The sequence below is a fragment of the Tachypleus tridentatus genome, chromosome 1 (assembly GCF_004210375.1).
Source record: "Tachypleus tridentatus isolate NWPU-2018 chromosome 1, ASM421037v1, whole genome shotgun sequence".
NCBI classification, from domain to species: Eukaryota; Metazoa; Arthropoda; class Merostomata; order Xiphosura; family Limulidae; genus Tachypleus; species Tachypleus tridentatus.
Genome location: NC_134825.1, coordinates 99,960,956 through 99,985,291, shown reverse-complemented (window position 1 = coordinate 99,985,291; position 24,336 = coordinate 99,960,956). Strand labels below are relative to the sequence as shown.

At 33.1% G+C, this 24,336-nt stretch overlaps 1 protein-coding gene across 1 annotated transcript; it reads right to left on the bottom strand.

Moving 5' to 3' along the window:
- Positions 1–7,972: 7,972 nt before the first annotated feature.
- LOC143252990 (uncharacterized) lies at positions 7,973–23,614 on the bottom strand. The gene is made up of 4 exons (XM_076506046.1): positions 23,524–23,614; positions 15,618–15,726; positions 11,376–11,516; positions 7,973–8,370 (listed from the first exon to the last, which is right to left on the bottom strand). Exons 2-4 carry the CDS (start codon positions 15,711–15,713, stop codon positions 8,272–8,274), a joined length of 336 nt encoding a protein of 111 aa, XP_076362161.1. The 5' UTR covers positions 15,714–15,726; positions 23,524–23,614; the 3' UTR covers positions 7,973–8,271.
- Positions 23,615–24,336: the final 722 nt, after the last annotated feature.

Sequence of the window (24,336 nt, the reverse complement as noted above, 5' to 3'; positions counted from 1 at the left end):
CGGATTACGAGTCGAACGCCTTAACCCACCTGGGCATACTAGGCCTTGTTTGATTTACAAGCACTTTAAATGCCTCCAAATAGAATTAAATTTGAAAATTATTAAAGTTAAAAGTTTTTTACAAATAATGTTTCTTTACTAATTTATAGTAATAATATTAATGACAAACATTTTAAAAAATTTAAATTCCGAAGATTATTTGCTTGTCTATTTCAAAGAAAAGCCACATTGAACTACTTGCTGTATCCACCGTAGTTAATCGAATCCCGGATTTTAGAATTGTAAACCCTCTTCTCTGTCGCAGATATGTGGATGATATCATGACTATTTTTGAAAATTCGAATCAGGTATCCTTATTTTTTCAGTAGTTGAACAGTAGACATGTCAGTATAAAGTTTACTCTTAAAAATCTGAAGGATCATTAGCTTCCATCTTTGGACATTCTAATAAATAATAATAATAACGTGTAGATTATGTGTGAAGTTTATCATAAGAAAATATTTGTAGGTATATATTTTAATTTCGCGTTTCATTCCTAGTATCTTTAAAGAAAATTTAGTTAAAATACTTTTTCATCGTGTTTATGAGATATCTATCATGTATGATGGCTTAGATAAATAATTTTATACTGGCGTAGCTAGGTTTTGCTCTCAAGGAAGCAGAAACTTTAAACGAGGCATTAAATTAAAAAGCTGAAATTAATCTAAATTTTTAATAAAATGGTCATTCAAGTAAAAGAAATGAGTGTAACAATTTTTATACGTTTTATTTTTTATTAAATGATACAAACGAGTTTATTATGTAGAAAAGATGAAAATAATATGCGATCAATATGCTTGGATTTTTAGGGGGCCAGCCTCCCTTTGGTAACATCTTTGAAATTTTAGAATACAAAATAATTATTGAGTAAACATGATTTCTCATGTTATTTAATTGATAGAAAATGACATTGTTATTTAAATAAGCGAATTATTTATATTTATAATACACCTAAAAATCCAACATTTCTTGGTTATTAATTAATCCTATATGGGTAAAATATTTTTTCATTAAGAATTTGTTTCTTGTTTGTTTGGAATTTCGCACAAAGCTACTACTCGAGGGCTATCTGTGCTAGCCGTCCCTAATTTAGCAGTGTAAGACTAGAGGGAAGGCAGCTAGTCATCACCACCCACCGCCAACTCTTGGGCTACTCTTTTACCAACAAATAGTGGGATTGACCGTCACATTATACACCCCCACGGCTGGGAGGGCGAGCATGTTTAGCGCGACGCGGGCTCGAACCCGCGACCCTCGGATTACGAGTCGCACGCCTTACGCGCTAGGCCATGCCAGGCCTTTCATTAAGAATCAGTTGTAAATTATTATTCATTTAGTTTACCCACAGAAATATCTGAGGTGTATTTTGAAACCTTACTTGTTGCCTTAGTTATTATTTTCTTATTTCTTGTGGGAATCGAGTTTGTACTGAAGAAGAAAGTGACATCTTTCTGTACATAAAATATCGTAATATAATATGTCAGTTGATAGATAAAAACCTTGGCTTTCTCTTAGTTATAAGTAATGTTATGTTAAACGTCAGAGAAAACTTTTGACAGATCCTGAAAGACAGGATATAACAGATGGGTGTGATAAGAGAGGTCTGATTTTTAAGCTGATGGCTATTTAACCGCACAAAATTGAAGGCTATGAAAATTATGCTTTGCCTGAGCAATGACAACATTATAATGAGTAATTTATGTTAAATTTCGTACTTTTTTGGGGGATAAATTAATTATAGGGGAAGGCCTACAGTAAGAATTCACATTTTTCTCACTGGAGGAAATTATGGATTTTGTCTTATTATTGTCTTATAACGGGTGTATTTTTTCTTACAGCAAAGCCACATCGAGTTATCTGCTGAGCCGACCGAGGGGAATCGAACTTCTGATTTTAATGTTGTAAATGCCTAGACATACTGCTGTATTAGTGGAGGGCATTGTCTTATAAAATTAAAAACCTAAAGTTTATATATTATTAACATGTGGATAACTAGCTATGATATTATGCTATACTAATTGGCATAACGAGAACAGAAAGTAGTTTAATTAAAGTTAGAATGTAACTTAATAAAAAAATCATGGCATGTGTAGCCAAGGATACCTGTGACGGAATGGTTAAATTAGGTCAGTCTTTTCCAACCACCTTAAAAGTTGTTTGTATTACATGGTTAATAATTTAATCAAATCGTTTAGGCGAATTTAAGATGGCTACTAAACTGCTTTCAAAAGTACCTGAACACTTCTTATTTCCTACTGCTAGTGTAAATATTGTGAGCAGATTATTTCTATTTCAGGAAAACAGTCTATTCTGCAGACACATCTGAATGTAAGTCTTTCTATTATTTTTTCTAATGTGAACTATGCTCTATCTAAATTACACAATATGATATAGTAAACTAAATTGTTCATGCATGTTAAACTATATTTTTTATTATTTTCGTTCATTTAGTGTTATATGTTTTTATTATTATAAATTGTATTCCATACGTATTGAACTATATTCGTCATTTTCAGTTAATATTACATTTTTTACTATAAACGAAGATAAACGTTTTATTTGTAGTATAATCATGAAGCAGAACTATAGAAGTCTACACGTGGTTCTGGTACTTCTACTCAAGTGCAGCAGCTTACATTAACAGTGTACTGTATAAAACTGGCTAAATATAACTCTACACACTCTCATCAGAATCACATCACTGACAAACTCATCAACTGTTTGCCAGTACACTGCAATCTTTTCAGTCGTGAAGCCAAAATATTTTCAAAATTTAATGGCAGCCATAAATTCTCTGTATATTCTTTCCAGTCGCAAGCATTTCTCTACAATGTTGATCGAGATCAGGTTTGACGAAGTCCAATAAAAAGATATCTCTTTCTGTACTGCAACTTATACTCAACACCAATGCCACTGTGGATATCTGAAGTAGCTGTGGGTATCTGGAATCACTGATCATGTTGTACTTGGCTGCAAAATGCAAACAGTCATGCTGGCATGTCGGCATTTCAAGGTGCAACTCAGTGATAAATGATGAAATGATATTTAATAAATAAATAGATAAATAAATAAATAACATTTATGATGCAATGGTAAACCTAATTAATATCAACAACAATGTGTCTTATGTGACATCTGATAACAAATCCAACATAATCAAGGCTTTATGAATGCCTGCGTTTGAACAGCAAAGGCCACCTAGTGTAAGAGATGGCAATAGCTCATCTATAGATAGTGTCTCAGAAGATGAACTTTTGGATAAATCTATATCAGCAGCCACTTTATACGAGTTTCTTTCTGAACACGACCCCTGCTTTTCCTTCAAGCTACAGTTTGTTGTCAGGAATCGCATGAAAATAGCTGGACCACTGCTGAAAGTAATTTCTTAATTATCAACCATCGTGTTATACATTCAAATATCAATGTCAGCAGCTGATTTACTTGAAGAAGAGGCCAGAGTTTAGCCGGTAGGACCAAGATGATGGAACTAATAAATTAAGATGATTAAGACTTTATTGAAGATTCCCCTTACATTTCATGATTGAACTGTACTTGCAAGACAATATACTGACATCTTTTGATGAGGCAACAAATTTCACCTAGAGCCAGAACATTCTTACCTCCAGTTATGTAGTACATATGTTTGTGTGTATTTTCATCTTATATCAAAGCCATATCAGGCTATCTGCTGTGTCCCCTGATGGAAGTTTAACCCATGCTTTAGCATTGTAATTCCACAGACTTACCACTGTTCCAGCAGGGGACATTGTGACTGATATTGGCAACATTCAGTCCAAATATAATGTCAGTCTTGTCTCTGCTATTTAAATCTGTTCATGTTTGGCTGACTTAGAGTGAACAAAGAAGTGTCTACTGCTTGGCTGCTGCAGTGTATCCCAGATTTAAAATTGACTGATATTTAATTAAACCTACAGTCTATGGGTTCAGTCAAATGCTTCTGCAGCAAGAAGTCAAGAAATTTTCTTCAGCAAGTTAATCGTTCAACCATGGAACCAAAAGAAGACTTTAAGTCCTCCTCTTGCAAAAGAAGTAAATTCTTTAATTTGTTTGCTGCCTGCAAGAAACCAGCCACCTCATCTTCAGGGGATACAGAGATCAACACATACCTCGATGGTCCTTGCATTTCTGGAGAGAGCAACTCTCTAAAATTCTAAATCATTGGAAGATCCATTAAAAACATTCCTACTCTACTTCTACTAGCCAAATGCTACCTAAGTGTTCCAGCATCCTATGTCCTTCTTAAGCGTTTGTTTAGCATCCGAGGCAAAACTTCAAGATCTAATTGCTGCCATCTCACTGACAAGCTATTTGAGAAGCAGCTGCTCATAAAGAATAATAAACAGTTATTATGTCTATAAATCTCTTTATTATTGCATTTTGAAAAATAAAAGTATGAACGTTCATTATTTGTCCGATTTTTTATTGTTTTTTTGATGAAATAAAAGTAATGAAATCTTATCTCTCCTATTTTAACAGTATTGTACATTACCTGACAAAATGAGTACATTATTATGTATTCTTTTCGAACGCTTAGCATTTTTCTTGTATTCGTATTTATAAAAATATGTAGTGTATTCTTAATTATATTCGACTAATGATCTACAGTATTTGCCCCATATCTGGTTACTACCAGTAGCCCCATTCAAAATATTCTAATATAAATAGCAAGAGCCTCATTTAGATATTCTATGGACATTGTACTAGTTCCCTTTCAATACTGTATTTTCATTATCAGTAGTCCTATTTAGATATGAATTTTTTCCATAAAAATAACCAATTGTAGAATATTATATTATCAATAGAAATAACCTAGTTTAAACACTCCATTATTGATAGAAGAAGACTCATTTAGATAGGCTCATTTAGATATTCTATTATAAAAATAATACAAAATTAAATAATCTATTGTCAATGGACGTATCACCATTTAGAATATTCTATTGTAAATAGCAGTAGACCCATTAATACTTTCTACAGCAGTAGACCCATTTAGATATTCTATTGTAGCAAGCAGTAATCTCATTTAATATGGTATTGTCAATAGCCGCAGACCAGTATAGATTTTCTACTGTCAATAGCCGTAACTCTACTTACATATTTTTTGTCAATAGCATAAGTCACGTTTAGAAAAACCATTATTAATAGTCATAACCAAAGCCTTGCTTAGTATATTCTATTTTCAATAGCCATTGTCTCATTTAAATATTCTATTGCCAACAGCAGTAGCCTCACTTAAATATTCTAATTTTAGTAGTAGTAGCTCTATTAAAATATTACAAGATAGTTATTAAAAATATATATAAATGGTTCCAAACTTTTGGGCATCATCATACTGGGTATTTAGAATTGCTGCTATAAATTATTAAAGTTTTTAATTAGACTTTGGTGCGATTTCCTTTGGGTTTAATGTACTTTCGGTGTTACTTTTTCATTAACATTGATCCTTGTCAATTTCTGACTACATAACAGTTTCATAACAGGTGTTTTACGAATACTAAACATACAATGATCTATGCATGAAGTGTTATTAGTCATAATAATTTTCTGTGCTTTGATTTTTTACTGAATGTCTTTTTATCTTCAGGAAAAATATTTCCTTCATCCCCTGATTTATTTATGAAGATAAGTCCCATCCAAAAGGAATACGTTTACTCACTCGTCTATAAACATTATAGTTGTTATGGGATTGTTTGTTTATTTTTTTTTAGTTGTTTTACTTTCATTTTATCTGTTGTATATTTAATAATTATGCCTAACCTGGATTTTTTTTTAAATTATCAGTGTTAAATTACTGATCTACAACGAATGCTATAATATGTATGGTATTTAATATTTTATTGTTTTACATATCACTTTAATATTTTAGATCGAAAGTGAAAATTAAGATTTGACAATAATTTTGCATTAAACAAACATGAATGGAAAACCAAAAAGTAATTTTATTAATAGTTGATGTGGTCCGGCATGGCCAAGAGTGTTAAGGCGTGCGACTCATAATCTGAGGAGCGCGGGTTCACATCCCCATCGCGCCAAACAGGCTCGTCCTTTTAGCCGTGGGGGCGTTATAATGTGACGGTCACTCTCACTAGCTGCTTTCCCTCTAGTCTTACAGTGCAAATTTAAGGACAGCTAGCACAGATAGCCCTAGAGTAGCTTTGTGCGAAATTTAAAACAAACAAACAGTAATTGATGTTTGACACTAGAATAATGAAGGTGACTTTTTGCACACAAGTGCTTCCATTAAGGCCAATCAACGAAGTCTCGCTTTTGAAACATTCCAATGAATGATAAAGGTTAAAGAGCAGTGAGAGCATGTGAATATTTATTAAACAAATGGCACTTCTAAAAAACAACATATTAGGTACGCCAGTCAGCAGGTAAGATATTCATATTGGGTTTATGAACACAGCTAAAAATAAGTTTATAACAGAGAAAAGTTAAATAAAATTACTTATTTCATTCAACGCAAGGGTGAGGGTGGCCTAGTGGTTAGTGTGAAGGATTTTTAGTTAGAGGATTCATGGTTCACATTCTGATAACACCAAATCGCCTCTACAATCTAGAACTGTGGGTAACTTAGAAGAATAATTATCAACACCCACCATTCAATCAGTCAATATTAGCCCAAGAATTGGCAATGTATGCTGTTGGCAAACTATCGTCTCTGGAGTCTGTCAGTTTAAATTAAAGAACAGTTAACATAGCAGTAGTTCAATGGAGTTCTGAAATAGCTCGAATTCCTTTTTGTGATCCATTTGGACATTTGAATCAGATCAGGAATGCCACTGGAGTGAATCCTCAAGAAATGAAATGCCGTTTCGGATCGTTTCCCGCAACCTAATATTTGTAGCGCAGACGTGATACAATTTGTAAAATATGAAAGATATATAAATTAAAGATATTTTCATACTTAATATATCTGGTTGAAATAGTATATTAATTTTTTTGAAAGTGTGAATGCTGCCTTAGATTTCTAAAGTGCTGTAATCTATTTTTGTAAGAAATTGATTGACCTTTACAAGGCCTGGCATGGCCAGGTGGGTTAAGGCGTTCGACTCGTAATATGTAGGTCGTGTGTTCGAATTCCCGTCGCACCAAACATACTCGCCCTTTCAGCCGTGGGGGTGTTATAGTGTTACGGTCAATCCCAGTATTCGTTGGTAAAAGAGTAGCCCAGGAGCTGGCGGTGGGTGGTGATGACTAGCTCCCTTCCTTCTAGTCTTACATTGTAAAATGAGGGACGGCTGGCACAGTTAGCCCTCGTGTAGCTTTTCGCGAAATCCTCCCTCCCAAAATAAAGACTTTTACAATACGAGTGATGGACAGCAGTTTGGTAACTTCAAATACGTAGTTTAAACGAAGAAATATCGTTAAAAGTATTTACAGATACAAATTATGGCTAGACTGATAAGGAGAATACATCCCTTTTTATTGTACCTTTTTTTGTGAATGACACAAGAAATATATTCTTATGTAAGCAGTTTTACTTGATTTAATAATTTAAAAGCTACAACCATTGTAATACTGAAGGGTCAAAATATGCTTTACTTAATATTTTGTATGTCTGCAGACTTAAAACGCTAAAAACCGGGTTTCGATACCTGTGGTGGGAAGAGCACAGATAGCCTATTGAGTAGCTTTGTGCTTAATTCAAAACAATAACAACTTAATATTGTACATGAGAAATAATAATTGTAAAAAAGACGGTCATACACTAGTTTAATTGTATTTATTTTCTTTATGTTTATAAGAAACATATAGACCAGAGACAAATAATAAATATGAATAAAAATGATTATCATTTTACAAAACCATAATAAACAAACTTGTATATGTTCATATTAATTAATCATGATAACTCCAAACAACAGACAAACTGGAAAAAGTAAAATAGAACATGTAGATCCAATTACATAATTTGCCTTTAGCGTAATAGTAAGTCGAACACCAACATCCACACAAAGTATCAAATTTGCTGTTAATGTCCGACGGCTCAATATAGACGTTTAGTGTTTCACGCCAAAAATAATTATCAATAAGTTCTAAATCAAGGACTTTCAAACAACAGAATGATTGCATATGAATTACCCATTTACTAATCTTTGAAAACAGAGATGCCTTCGTAATATTTCAAAAGATTCGAATTCTATATTATCTGAAATACGATCTAGAACTCGTAGTTCATTACTTCTGCGACCTAGTTGCGATATTTTATTGGTAACGAGACAGGCGTCGCCATCTACTAGAGTTTATAAAGAATTTCTTTGCATCATCAACATTTTTCCAGTGTCTTCTCTTTCTGTTCTTCTCCTGGATAAATAGATAATAATAATGAAAATGAGCAGTTATTGAATTAAAAGACTGAGCGATAAATACCTTTAAATCAACATATTCGTCGAATTATGTGACATTTTAAACAAAACTAGAAATCGAGGAAAAATCTGTGAGCAAAAGGAAACAAACTATTGCATAAGAAATATAAATCAAATACCTAAGTAGAATGAACACATACTAAGTAAATACATAAACAGGCACATCACAAAACTTCTAGAAAAGAAAAACGTAGTGAGTAAGCTTTCCTAGAATGAAACTAGTAAACAAGTTAAGTCAAACTGTATGCTAGAACTTTTAACAGACATGAAATGTATTTTATTTTATTAATACAGCATATTGTTTTGTATATATTGCTTTGTTTTCCCTTGGTGTTATAATATCATACACTCTAGTCCGATTCTTATTTATTCGGCGTACTTTTGAATGTTATAAAACTTAAATTATTTATTCTAAATTTCAACATGTAATTGAAGACAATGTTTACTCAATCAAATATTATTCCTATGTATAAATAGACAGCAAAATATATTACATTTACATAAAGAAGTGATTTTTATGTTCATTCTTGAATGTGAGATATGTCAATCTAATTCGTAAACATAACAGCTCAATAGATTCATACAATCTTGTATAAATAAATGTACATTGGGATTTGAAAATATGTAGATGTAATATATCCAACTATGCAAATTTAAGAGCTTAAACATTTTCATATGATAATAATTGTTCAAACAAAGTATAAGATCAGATCCTCTGTTTTCTTTCTGTATTATATGAATGATTTCAGATATTTTGTCTAGAACGACGTTTAATGGAAGTATTTTAAACAGTCAGAACAATGTAAAACATTCTTAGAGTTAACCAAAAGTGCGCTTACTGAAAAATGTAAATGTATACTTTTCGCTTGCATTTGATAAGATTTGGAACTTCTCACCAGGATAGCTGTATGAAACAAGATTCAAGACCAGAACACATTAGGGTGTGTGTTTAATCAGTGGTAAAATCCTTCATAACGAAGTACAGAATCTAATTTCACAGTACACAAGTATCAAAATCTGAGCAAGTCAGCTGTGCCTTTTTATGCATTATTTAAAGGAAAAAATAAATAAATAACTTAACTCCTAAAAGGAACTGGTACGGTACTGTATACCGGCGAGTACCAACATACAGTGGTACTTCAGTTCTCGAACGACTCCCTTCTCGAACAATTCGGTTTTCGAACATATTGTTTGAGAAAAAAAATGTCTCGGTTGTCGAACATAAACTCGGTTCCCGAACCAAGCTGTCGTGGCCCGAACCCCCAAAATAACCCGACTGATGACCCGAACGACTCTTCGACCATTTTTGGCCCACGCCAAGTTTGCCCAAAACATTTTACCCGCACCTGTCGCTCAGTCCACACCCCCGCTAAAATCTGCTGTGAACGTTCTCGTTTTTTTTTTTCTAAATATTCTGATTAAATAAGCCACCATGGGGAGAAAAAAGGATAATGAAAGCAGCAAACCAAAAAGAAAAGTTGTTAGAGCCACAATAGAGGTGAAAAAAGATCTCATAGCGAAGTATGAGAGTGGTGTTCGCGTGTCTGACCTTGCTACACAGTTTGGTATGGCGAAGTCTACAGTCTGCACCATACTGCAAAATAAAGAGGTCATCAAAGGAGCTTATGTTGCAAAAGCAGTGACAGTGCTTACGAAACAAAGATCACAAACAATGGAAGAGGTAGAATAACTGTTGTTGATTTGGGTAAACGAAAAACAGTTAGCTGGTGATAGCATTTCTGAGACCATCATTTGTGAAAAAGCAAAGCAGTTGTATGCTGACCTCCTGAAAAACACCCTGGAACCCCAGAAGGAGAGTTACCTGAGGTTTTTATGGAAGATGACTCCCCTTCCAAACAATAATAACCCTCTTACTCTCCACGTTCCTCACTACCTTTCACTTACGCCATCAGCTCTCCTCAGCACAGGTAAAGTGCAATTAAAATTTATATTATTGCTTTTTTATTGTGTTTATAGTTTTTGTGGTTGATTTTATGCATGTAAGGTAACTCTCCTTCTGGGGTTTTTTCTCTTTTCTGCACCGCTACAACCTGCTCGAGAATCACTGGAACTATTTCTCACTAAAAACTTGTCTAATGATGTTTTTTCTGCCTGGATTTTAAAATGTTTCTGAAGTAAGACATAGTAAAGGTCATTGAAAAGGTTTATGCTGCGGTTTGCTACAGCTTTGTCAGGGTGAAACTTTTCCACAAAACTTTGTAACTCTCCTCATTTTCCACACATTTCCTTGATTAGTGAACTAGGAACATCGTTCCCTCCCTCCTCCTCATCTGAAGACACTTCCTCAGTTGTCTTCTGTTGCTGCTCCTTCTGAAGGTCTTGGATTTCTTCCGTGGTTGACTTCATGCATGTAAGTATTATTATACAGGTATAAATAAGCAATATTTTTACTTAAAATGCTTCATAATGCGTAATTTTTGGAGGTCTGTAACAGATTAATTTAATTTACAGTATTTCTTATTGTAAAAATTGATTCGGTTTTCAAACAGCCTTCTGGAACGGATTAAGTTCGAGAACTGAGGTACCACTGTATTTTTTCCCCTGTATAAGACAAAGTCAGATTGTTTCTTTAAATATTAATTTTATTTTACTGACAGCTTTCAAAACTCGTCTTTTAATCTAATCTTTAAACATCTTGCTTCCATGATATCGTGGTTTTATAATGAATTTCCTTATTTATTTCCGATTTTACTACGCAGATCATTCGTTAAAGTTTATTTTACTCACGATGATAGGTAGCACCAGATATGTTTAGCGGTCTTTTAAAAGTAGCACAGTATTTATGATATGATGCAGTTTTATCCACGAGAACTTTCTACTCCTTGTTTATGCAAAGTATAGATGTATTTAAATTGCAATTGCACAGGAATATATAGGAGTACAGTAAAAAACAAACAACAACAATAAGATCACAGTTCATACCTGAGGTGTTATAGCACAGTAAACCAAAGGTTTAGCAAAAAGAGGTGGTTGTGAAATCTTTTCTTCATATCCTGGACAACAAGGTGCATTACAGACAGAGATGTCACTGACGCTCTTCCAGCCCCCCATACAACAGGTAAACTGAAAATTCAATGTAAAAAGGTGAGAGATAAAATTGGCTTTCTCAAAACAGTTTAAATTCGTATACTAATAGTCCTTATCCAAGACTATTTTATATTCTTTTTAGTATAATTAGAGTTCATGTTAATTCATATCATATTTTTAGACCAAAGACAAACTTAGTACAAACTAACACTTCTCTATCAACTTTCTGAATACCTCTAAAATTAAAGCCATCTTCACAAACTTTTACTACTTGACTACGAAACGCATTTTTACGTTCATTTGAAAACATTGATTAAGTTTGACATACTAATATTAAAGACCGCATTTCTCGGCGATCATGTATTATCTACTTTTAGTGGTCATGCCTCAGTATTTCTATGATATTAGGGTTATTTTTTAAAAAAAAATCGTGCCAGTATTGTTGCATTCATTTTGTGTAACTTTTTATAAACCAGCTAATTATTATGTTTACGATTCCAAGCGAGCACTTAAGAATACCAAATGAGCTGTATAAAATGGTTGATTATTCGGAATTAAGTACGGTGTTACATAATGGGCTATCTGTGCTCTGCCCACCACAGGTCTGCAGACATATCGCTGTGCCATTGGTGGCGCATAAGAGTGTTTGACAAATGCCTTGTCGAATGAACATTACAGAGATTCCAGTTTCTTTGGCCGTTTTCCTTATGAAATTATTTGTTTCAAGGTGTGGGTGAAAATAATTAACTATTGGTTTGTCAGTTATCGTCAGTTTAAAATCCTCTTTTATTGTATTCTTAATAAAACAAATTGATGTGCCTAGCTTCAGCTTAATAGCTTGTTGAGTCTGAAGGTTCTCTGTCATGATTATTAGTCAAAATTTGAGAATAAGGGGGTCTCCCATATTAGTTTGAGTGTGATTTCAGAGCTCATTATTATTTTAAGTTCTCAGATTTACAAATTTTTTACCCACCTATGGAGAACACTTAAGACTTTGAAATGTTGTATTCTTTCATTCACTTCTTTTAATAATCTCATTGTATAAATACCTTCCTTTAACAGAGAGTGCTTGCATATCTTTTCAGCCACCAATTAAGTATTGACGGCATTTCACAAGCGCGATTCACCTTTATATGAGGGGCAAATGCTTATATATTACACAATCATAGCTTTAAAACTATTCCAAATATGTAAAAGAACGGTTATAATTGTACAATCTATAAATTTCCTTCTGTACTTACTTAATATATATGTTTGTGTGTGTGGAAAAAGATGAACCGTTAGGTTCCTCTCTTTCCCATGATGTAAAACAGCAGTAACTGCTTACTGTTTTCTTCTTCTCATGTCTCTATCATTTGATGTAACTAGAAAGCTGAATCTTTCGCTCAATCATATGATTTTTTTAAATAAAATTTCTAATTTTAAAGTATTTATTATATTTGTCACGATTTTGATACGAAGAACATTGTCCAAATTCACATAATCATTGAATCAACATTCAATTTCTGTGTTTTTTCATTCAGTGATATTTCGGTTTCAAACTTATATTTTCTTTTTTTTCATGCCTGTAACTCGTATATCAAAATATAATTACATTTCTATTTCTCAACATTTCCCTCCTGTGGTCAGCGATAAGCCTTCAAGTTTACAACACTAAAAAAATTTGTTTTAATACTCATAATGGGTATAGAGAACCCGTTGTCTAGAGTGGAGGTTAACAACATCCCAATCATTCTCAACATTTTATCATACATTGCAAATGAGTATTAAATGTATCTTTTAATTCAAACTACTCAAAATTTGAGTGGAAACTCTTCATTTTATTATAACATTTACATCCTTCATCTAGCTTAGCATTCTATTTTTAAGTAAATATTGTTTCTCATTACTGATATTAATTGTTTATTTTTTGAAGTTCGTGCACATCTACACGAAGGCTATCTGCGCTCGCCTTCCCTAATTTAGCACTGTAAGACTAAAGAAAAGGGAGCTAATTATTACCATTCACTACCAACTCTTGGGTTACTTTTTTACTAACAAATAGTGGGAGTGACTACCATATTATAACGCCCCCACGGCTAAAAGGGCCAGCACATTTGGTGCGACGCAGATTTGAACGCGTACTCCTTACATTACGAGTCGAGTGCCTTAACCGCCTCACCACACCGGTAATATTAATAGCGATTTGATAATTTTTTCTATATATTTGTGTAATTTTCAGTGTGACTCGTGCTACGTTTCTTTTTCTGTGTCAACAAATAACTTCATTCATTTCCTCGTCTTAGACTCCTGTGCTTCCATTAGACAACTTAAGTTATTCTTAACATATTCGAACACTAAATAGCATAAAAAATATTTTATTCTTGTAAATATTCTACTCGTCAGTATTAATCACATTAGTTAATTATTTAGACCAACTTGCTTTTTATATCAGGCGTTTTAGTTTATTTCAACAAATCGATAATCTCAAATCACCCCTCAGATGGCTGAGTGAAAAGTGTGGTAACTTATAGCACTACCGATCGGGATTCGATGTGGCTAAAGCTGGATAACCGATAATGTAGTTTCATACTTTATAATAAACACACAAATCGACACTGCTTGCTATTTTATGTAGTTTCATACTTTATAATAAACACACAAATCGACACTGCTTGCTATTTTATGTAGTTTCATACTTTATAATAAACACACAAATCGACACTGCTTGCTATTTTATGATTATTATTTAGAAACTCATTAAAATACATTGTATACATGTGTATATAAATCTAGAAGTATCAGTAACGCAAAATAATGAAGTAATACACATTTTACATGCTATTGAAATTAAATTAAAGCTTAAATTTTCACTTTCGTTTTTTTTTTAAATAAATGTTAAACACCAAGAAATCAGCAATCGTGTAATTGGAGGTCTACCGATTACATAAGCACAAAAGTAGGCGTTACATTTCAGTATTGTTATTATTATAGTATCAGTTTCACCTGTTTAATACATATATACCAAGTGTCAGTTTCACCTGTTTAATACATGTATATCAAGTATCAATTTCATCTATTCATTAAATTAGAAGAAAAAATAGGTGATTAATCACATCTCGAATTTTCAGTTTCAAATTTTATACCTTAGCTCCAGTGTCATACATGTCCTGAAATGACCTACACAACCTAACTAAACTGGTTAATAAAAGTAGATTTATGGGGTGTTTTTCCCTTTCTTTATCAATGACGTCATGATACAGTTAGAAGAAGAATTTTGTTAATAAGGTTTTCAGTGATGAAACAAAGGAAGTATTTTAGAATGATTTATGTTTTTCACAGCCTTTCAAAAATGATGTTTACAAAACAATTCCAAAAAGCGACATTTTTCGCTGAAGCATGAGGGTAGGGCAAAATAAACAAATATACACACAGGCAAAGAAACAAAGTACGAACTGAGAAGTGCCTAGTAGTTATCGTGCCGGAATGTAAGTCTAAAGAACCATTGTTTGCTTCCCGTGTCCACGTAATTACACTATATTCTAAAGCCGTGGATGCTTTACAAAAGTGACGGAAAGTGGTAATAACAAACTCGTTTCTCTCTATTCTATTAGTTCGAGTTGAGATCGGCTTACTTTGTGCAAGTATCCGAAATAAAAACTGACAGACTTTGATCTTTGATTTAGTAAATTAAAACTTTATCGGAATAAAAATGAAACAAAAGAGTATCAGCCGAAAATTTAAGTCCATCATTGCGCCTACTTTAATTGTCCTAGCATTAGGTGTGTGGAACCTAAACATATTCTAGCATTACGTGTGTGAAACCTAAACATATTCATCTCAACAACTAAAACATCATTTATAATTTTTGTTGTACAGAAACTTTTGGTAATTAACTTGAATTGTCATGCAATGCATTGCAGAAATAAAACCACATATCTTTTGAAATGATTTGTTGTTAACGTGTATTCACAAATTTAGCTAGACTTTAAACAAAAAATATTTATATTAATGTGACATCCGCTTAAAATATCAAAAAATAGTAACTTTTCAAATAGATGTTAACACTTTCCGTTTAAGGTTCAATAGTCTATACATAAAAAACAGAACTATTTGTTTGGTTCTAAAAACATGCATATTCTTCGTGTTTTCACCTACCGAATCGTCTGCACTAATGATTGTTGTGAATCCAAGTACCATTAAGAATAACATCAACTTCTTTTCCATGACAGCCATGCTGGGCCGCTTGTACATTGTGTTTCCAGAACTAGAGACCAGAAATTCGTATATCAGATTGAAAACTAAAGTAGAATCCGATTTTTCTTTCAAGTTTTAGTTATTAAATGAGGATCAGGGATTTACTTTGTCAAGATAAATAGTGTGATGATCACATAATGATGTCCCAAATAAAATTCTCGAATAAAATAAATAAAAAGCATCATTTTTAGTTATAACTTGTATATAATTATGGAGTATATAGAAAGTCATAATACATGAAAGCCTCACAATTATTGTGTATCAAGACCTAAATAATGACCCAATATTCATATCATTGTTATAGAAAACATGAGGTAGTCTAATTTTAGAATGAAAGAAAGAAAAATTTACAAACGAAATAAGTAATGAACACAGCCCTTGCCTTTATACAGCACTACAAAAGTGTATAAGGGCTTTATATTTTCAACCTGTTCCACTTATAACCACCAATTGTCTAAGTTTATTGCGTATCTAATACAGCCATTACAAATAGGAACATATACACAGTGAAAAATGATTTTAAATGCACAACTATTACTGATAGTTTACATTATAAGTACGATAAATATACATTTTGTACATAGTACTAATGTCTACCACGATAAGTATAAGGTATTTAATTCAATATATGTATTAATCTCTATAAACCATAAATACTCTCGTACAATCTCCCTTACAAATATTACATAATTTGTTTTGTTCAATGGCGTTAGAAAAGTCTTTTTACTTTCAAAGTGAATTTTTGTGCAGATATAAATCACTGGGAAACCATTATTTCCAGAACTTCGTGAACTGTCAGTAGTTACCCCGCAAGAAGAGATGTAGAAACGGCTCCACCTACATACATTTAAAAGCTACATCGATGACGTACTTTGTGTTTTTACAAACTAGTATCAGATATCATTGCAAAATCAAATAAGTAGTATGCACTCAAACATGACACCTACACATGAAAAAAAAATTAAACAAATTTAAATAAATAGAAATAATGAACATTTTAACAATAACATTATAAATCATATCAAAACAATAATTGCATAAAAGAGGATTTGGCCCATTCAGTACAACAGAACATTGGACCCCCTTTGTGTATCTAGAACATAGATTTATGTTGGATATACAGTATATTGAAGTTTAATACGAGTGTTTTTAGGTGGATAGCGCCCCCCCCCCCGCTAGTACAGCGGTATGTCTACGGATTTATAACGCTAAAAGCAGGAGTTCAAACCCCCTCGGTAGACTCACCAGATAGCCCGCTGTAGCTTTGTTATAAGAAAACACACATACATTTGGATAGTTTGGGTGGAGTGAGACTGGGAAATTTGGTTATTTTTACAAGCAATAGTTTATCGCAGGTATTTTACTTAACTCTGAATGAATCATATATTGTATAGTTCCATTGTTGCGATTTGACAAGTGTATTATTGCATCATATTACTAGAAACTTCTCGTTGTTTCAGTCCAGTTTTATTGTTTCTTATTATCACATAGTGTGTAGAATGGTTTAGGCTTTTATCCGTCTATAAATACGCGTACAAAACGTATTTTAAAAGCAGGAAGATAAAGCTAGTTATATTGAAAGTTAGGGAGAACATAGCTAAATATATCTAGACTTGTTTGTGAGCTTAGCCGTAAAGAGCTTGTAGTGGCAATTTTGAAGTAAAATGATTGCAGATTGTATTGTAACAACAGAGTAGAAAATAATTTGTTTTGTCAACGTGTTCTGACAAAAGTAAATGAACAAATTTGTGTGGGCTTTTGACGGAAAGAGACAATTACTTAAAACTCTAGATACAAAAGTGTAATGTAGGTGAACTTATCGCCAACATGTATTGTAATAACATAGCACAGAAGAATAATTAGTATTGTTAATTGTGTTCTAAAGCAACTGAACCAGTCTTTGCTAATTTTGACGAGAAGGAATGATTATTTAGAAATCTGCGGTTATTAACTCTATAGAAACATTCGTATGTAACTTGATTTTTTTAACAGTGCTTACACAGGCCAGGCACCAAGCATTTGCAGAACCTAATTTCTCAGGTCATTCTAGATTGTTTGTTTACTGGTTAATATCTTTTACCACAATCTGATTGGACAAAAATCAGGCGATAGCCACTCTCTTTATGAAAGCCAGATCCATGGTTGGCTATAAAACGAAAATCAACATATTATTGACAATTAGTGAGAAAGAGTGCTGATCTTCTATTGCTAGAACAACGTTAATACCAAGAAAGGAAGAAAATGCTTGTAAGTGCAAAGTGTGTATGTGCGGTACTTGTGGGAAATTCTTTCGATGTCAATGTAGGTGCGACAACTTAGACCCAGAGATAAAAATTGCACCGAAAACAGGTAGGAAAGAGTTGTAAAACAAATTATGGGCACAAAGAAAGAAACAAAGAAGGGCTTATTACGACATTCCATCATGGAGTGATGAAGATAAAATGTCTAGCGATACTACTGAGAATCCCTTGGAATTTGTGACACCAAACAAACGACGTACGCCATCCAAGAATTCAAGTGTGAAAACAAGCATTCAAGGCGGTGTGTAGTACTCCAACAGGCGTAAATACAATATTTATTCAATATGGGATTTATGTGGTATCGAATCCACAGCGACATAAGACTTTCCAAAAGAAGAAGTTTGATGGAAGGTATCAAGTTTCAGTGCTCTTGAGGAAAAGCAATCGATCGCTTGCATTCTGCGTAACTGTATTAAAGATTCTATACATAATTACTCCCAGAAAATCCAGATGGTCTTACGAATGACATTTGTAAGAAATCTGATGATACAAAACTGTTCACATCTACTCACGAAGTGCAGCAAGTTCTGCTAGAGAAACGTATTCAGAGAAAAGTTATACTTGCCTTACAATGTTAGTTGATAATATTCAAAGAAGTGAAAGAGAGATTGAAAATTAAAAATTAAGCTTTCGAAACAGCCAGATGGCACTTTCGCCAATTGAAACCTGGGTTTCAGTTAGAACCCATGGTACAATCTGATTAGCATCACAGTAAGTGAGCTGCACTGAAAGCGGTAGACCTTGTCTTGAGCCCAATCAATGTGAAAGCTTTATCTTAGAGACAAAAACGGTTAAAGTGGATGGTAAAACAATTTATTTTTCTAACTTTACTAGTCAGAAAATAAAAGCGTACATTTATCATGACTAGTTAGAATGGCTCCCAAATGCCGCAAGTAAAATATCAGACAGTTCTTTCACAAAAGTATTTTTTGCATTAACAACTACGCTGTTGACTACGCTGCTTTTTTATCGTTATATAACAGTATTGATGTTTTGGAATACATTATCGGTCGAATTCAAGTGAAGACTGAAAAGCAAAATATCCTGCAAAATTCTGAAAAGGCTTGAACATTTCTTAAAGCAGGATTTTGATGCTCACCTTGCAAGTGATTATGTTGCCAATCACAACATCCAATGCGTGCTTGGTTGTGAAGCTTTTAAAGCAAGTCCCATTTTGTACGATTCATTATTTGCTGTTCTGTTCTATTTTTTTGAATTTCGCGCAAAGCTACACGAGGGCTATCTGCGCTAGCCATCCCTAATTTAGCAATGTAGGATTAGAGGGAAGGCAGTTAATTATCACCACCCACCGCCAACTCTTGGGCTGTCTTTAACCAACGAATAGTGGGATTGACCGTCACATTATAACGCCCCCAAGGCTGAAAGAGCGAGCATGTTTGGCATGGTGGAGATTCGAACCTGCGACCCTCAGATTACAAGTAGAGTGCCTTAACCACCTGGCCATACCGGGCCTCACTATTTGCTGAACCATGCACTTTCAGACTGTCACGGACTGCTGAAAGATTATGCACACAAATTCTTGTTTTAAACCCATTGTAATTGAGTGGAGAATTTACGTCGGATGGTTCAATCAATTCATGGTAACTTTGTACCCAACTGAGTTTTTATTTTCAAGAACCACAAAATGAAGTACGAGCTCGAGTATTTCCATTGGAAATTATTGAACATTACGGAAAGAAATGGTTACGTTGGTATTGGACCATGTTATTTACTCACATCGTTGTAGAAGGTTCATATAAACCTTTCAGAATTTCATATTACGATCATATTTCCGGTGGTGATTCACAGCATGATTGTATCACCGTCTCCTCACAGTTTCAAAATGTTTTTGTGCAAATAAAAGGATCATCCGAATGTTAAGAACCTTCACATCATTCATTTGGACAAAGCAAAGTGCTGTCAGAATGGATTGTTAATATTTGGAACGTTTCTTTTAGCTCATAAGTATGGTTTTGAACTGCAATTGTTTATGCGTACCAATACACAAGACGAAAAGGATGCATTGATGTGTATTTTTTCCTGCATAGAATTCTGCATAGCGCTTCAGAGCAATGCTGGAATCGCGAATGCTGTGTCTTTGTTCTCACTTGGTCGTAATAAACTATTTGAGCTTTAAATTAAATACAAGGAAGAGTTCCAATTGTTGGAAAAAATTTCTCAATGCATTTAGGTGGTGTTTGATGGAGCCAAGCTTCATATTTTTGAGTATTCTGGAATTAACTTTTTTGTAGTTCATATGAAGGACCCATTTCACCTAGTGTCATCTGTAGATGTGAATGATCAAGAAAATGGTGCTCAAGATTAAAACACGGACGATGTAAATCCGTATGATGAAAGTGGTGTTATTGATGAACATAACAAACCAGTGTCGATAAATGATAGCGATTATTGTGAGCTACAAGGACCTGTGACAAAATGTACATTCACAATACATAAGTTAAAGTAGATACAACGTAACAAATAAAAACACCATAATCTCCACTGGAAGCGATGAATGAGTCTGTTGGAAAAAACCCAAAAAACAATGAATGTGATTTATGTAAGCGTACATTTCAAACAGAGAGAAATAATGATCGGCATACGTGTCGTAGTGGTAGAGCAACGAATGATTTACTCACTGTCCTGTTCAAACATATAAATAATCTCATTGATCAGAGCCGTGTGGAATTAACTGATATTACGAAACAAGGTGAGACAGTATCATCAATGAATGATTCTTAATTGGATTACAAGGACATCAATTTTGTCCCAGAAACAATCTCATGACTGTGCAAAAAGATTTGGTATGGTTCTGTCTATGAGGGGAAATATGCTGTCAATTTCAAAGATAAAATTGACGAGATATTTGCAAGATTCATTAATGACAAGTGTAACAAAATGGGACCAGGAAGAATGATTGAGGGGCTACAACGGAAATACCTGATCGACTGTATTTGATACTGAAATTAGGACGCAAATTACGTCTTTGACAGCAAAGTACAAAAAGGATTGTGCATTTTAGTTGAAGCCCAGAGGTATTCAGGAACGACATTGAATTATTATTACTGAAATTACTGCAGCATCGAATTACTCAATTGCATCTGCTCTTGCAGACTTAAAAAAAATAGTACTATTGATCAAGATGACGAGAATTATCCCACTGACACCAAGGTCAAAGTCTTTGTATTTACGCTAAAAACAAACAGCAAGAACTAGCCTTAAACATAACAAACTATGTTTGATCTTAGCCAAAGGGACGAGAAGGTAAGTCAATAACACAACACCAAAGGTACATCTTCTAAGATGGGCATTCACCAAAAAGGCTAAATTTACTATTGCGTGGTATGGGAGTCAAGAGCTTACAATGTGTGGAAATTTAGTTCAACCTGAAAACGTTAAAAATAGTATTTTAGCTCATTATAGAATGTTGTTATGTACTAAAGTTTTACAATTATGTAGTAAAGGCAATTTATAAAAAGAAAAGAGCTTGTTTCTAAAACATCTCAAGGAATAACTGTAGTTTGGCAAATCCAGAGTTTAAAAACATTAAAGAAATCAAAAGAAAGAAATTTAAATATAACGACCGCGCAAATATGCATAAATATATTACTGCTGAAGAAAACTCTGTGAATCTAAAACATTTAATAGAAATTGTACCATGTGTATGGATGTGTTATACAATATACTGATAAAATTCGGAGAAAGATTTCTTAAACATGAAATTAATACCAAAGTTTTATTGGAAAGTAAATCAGGTAAAAAAATAACAAATAGTTATAATTATAAAGAATGTAATACCCCCTACGTTGGTGAAATGGACTTCAATTTAAACAATAAAGTTAAGAAACACACTTAACCACCCTGGAAACAGAAAAAAACCGTTTAAAAATAATAATTTTAAAATTATGCACAATGAATGTAATGACAGTAAGATGAGCTTTTGTGTTGAAATATTTTGTATGAGATGCATGGTTTTATTCTATTGAATTATTGTTTGACATTTTCATTTTAATGCGTGCACAAGAAGTTCGAAATCGAAAGGTCAATACAATGTTCTGCCTTTTTTTAAGTTGTACATACACTTTAAGCTGTTTTATGATGTAAGTTATGTTAGGTTCAATCAAAAGATGCTCTAAGAAGCAACATTTTATTAACATCAATTAAGAATTTAAAGTTTAAAGCGTAACATATTACTTACAGCACGTTAAATTGACTTTTTGGCACATAGGATATCATTACACGGCTAGCATTACTCTATAAAAAGTTTATTTCATGTTTCAGGCCAATTATACTATTTTTACTTCGAGTTGCATGTTATTGCCTCCTGTCAACTTATTCACCTCTCTGAATAGCTCAACACAAAAAACCAAGTCCTAATACCTACAGTTTGCAAAGAACAAATAGTTCATTATTATGTAGCTTTGTGTTTATCTAAGAACATAACAGAACTTGACCAGCAGTATGTTTATGGATTTACAACGGTAAAATATATGGTTCAAGTTCCAGCAGTGGACAGAATGCAGATGGTCTATTGTGTATATTTGTACAAGAAAAACAACAGTCAGTTTAAGAATGTTATGTATTTTGTAGAGTCAACAATTGTAATAAATGCTCAGTTTCAGCACTAGCACCGACCAGTGATTATCATATTAGATTGTATATTCCGATCAGTTCACGTTCTGTTAGTGAAAATAATAATAACAACAAAGTCGCACTTTGCACTTTGGATCAGGTATATATTATAAAAGTCACAGTCAAATCCTAATATTCGGACGGACAAAAGTAACCAAAGGGTTGGCAGCGAATGATCGTGACTAGCTGCTTTCTTTCTAGTCTAGCAGTTCAAAATTAGAAACGGCTAGCGCATAAAGTCGTCACATGGCTTTGCCGAAATTCAAAAATCAAACATGACATTTAATGATAAAAATATATATGAAAATCTGTGGTATTTTTGTTTGAAGACATTAAAATTAAAAGCAAGAAAACTAGCTCTTACCTCTAATGTTACAGAAAGCCAGTTAATGTAAAAACTAGATGAAGCAAAATAATTCATATCGACCGTTTTCGAACGAACACGTTCAAAACGAGTGTAGTTTCATTTTATGTAAAGCTTTATTAATTTGGGCTTAGCAAAAATATCACGAAAAGATAATTTTTAAAAGAAGAAAATTTACTTGATGTTGTTGTTTTGAATTAAACATTCAACTATACAATGAGTTACGTGTGCTCTAGCCACCACGAATATCGAAATCTGGTTTTTAGCGGTGTAAGTTCACAGACATACCGCTGAGCCACTAATCAACTTCCATCGTCATTCTTTAATAAATATATGAAAATATTAGTTTAGTTGAATGTTTCTGTAAAGCTTCAACAATAAACAAAGACTAAATTTATACCATTTTATAAATTATTAAGCATCAAAATACTGTGTAAAGTCTATAAATACATATTTGATACACGAAAAAAAAACACTTAAAATTATCAAAGCTAACTTTTGTTACACTTACTTTCAATGATGCTGCAGTAGGTGTAGAAAATCTCTAACTAGAAAATGTACTTTGATTAAATTAGCGTATGCTGGTCAGTTGAACTGTTAGTGAATGTAATCAAAACTAATATGACTACTTGTTTTATTGCTATATAATGCACACTTCACGAACGCATCTGCTATTGGTTGATAGAATCAAGTTGCTGAAGATTGATTGGATGAAATTTTTCATTATGTTTTCCTGATTTCATAATTTAAGCAAAATGCTAAAGAGGATTTTCAAAACACTGTGGTATTAAGTAATGTCACATTTTCCAGCTCATGATTATGTATGCTTGTCTGTTCCATTATCAATAAATGTACTTTATAGTGTGTTTTCAACCATGTGAGCCTACCGGTAGCACAATGGTATGTCTGTAGATTCACGCCGCTAGAAACCGAGTTTCAATACCTGTAGTGGACAAAGCATAGACAGTTAATTGTGCAGCTTTATACTTAATTAAAAACAACCAGGCGGTGAAGGAAACAATATAACTACAATTACATGAAGACACTGTAGCTGTTTTAAGCACGAAATTCTTTCTTTATACCTCAATAAATTATTGTTTTCCATTATCAAGTTTAAACATTACAAAAACGTAAGTCAAGTTAAAACCTGAAAAGCAATTTATAATAAATAAAATCCCAAGTTAATTATATATATATTATTAACACGTAAAACAATAAACTGTTTAATTATAATTAGACAGAAGCGTTTGAAAACTTTAATCGATGAACGAAAGCGCAAGGAGTTAATACTGTTATTAATTCTTAATGATTTCATATTAAATTT

Coding starts and splice junctions, on each gene's coding strand:
- LOC143252990 (XM_076506046.1), bottom strand. CDS start 15,713: ATGTACAAGCGGCCCAGCATGGCTGTCATGGAAAAGAAGTTGATGTTA. Junction 11,517..15,617: donor TCATTAGTGCAGACGATTCG/GTAGGTGAAAAC, acceptor TTGAATTTTCAG/TTTACCTGTTGTATGGGGGG. Junction 8,371..11,375: donor ACTGTGCTATAACACCTCAG/GTATGAACTGTG, acceptor CTATTTATCCAG/GAGAAGAACAGAAAGAGAAG.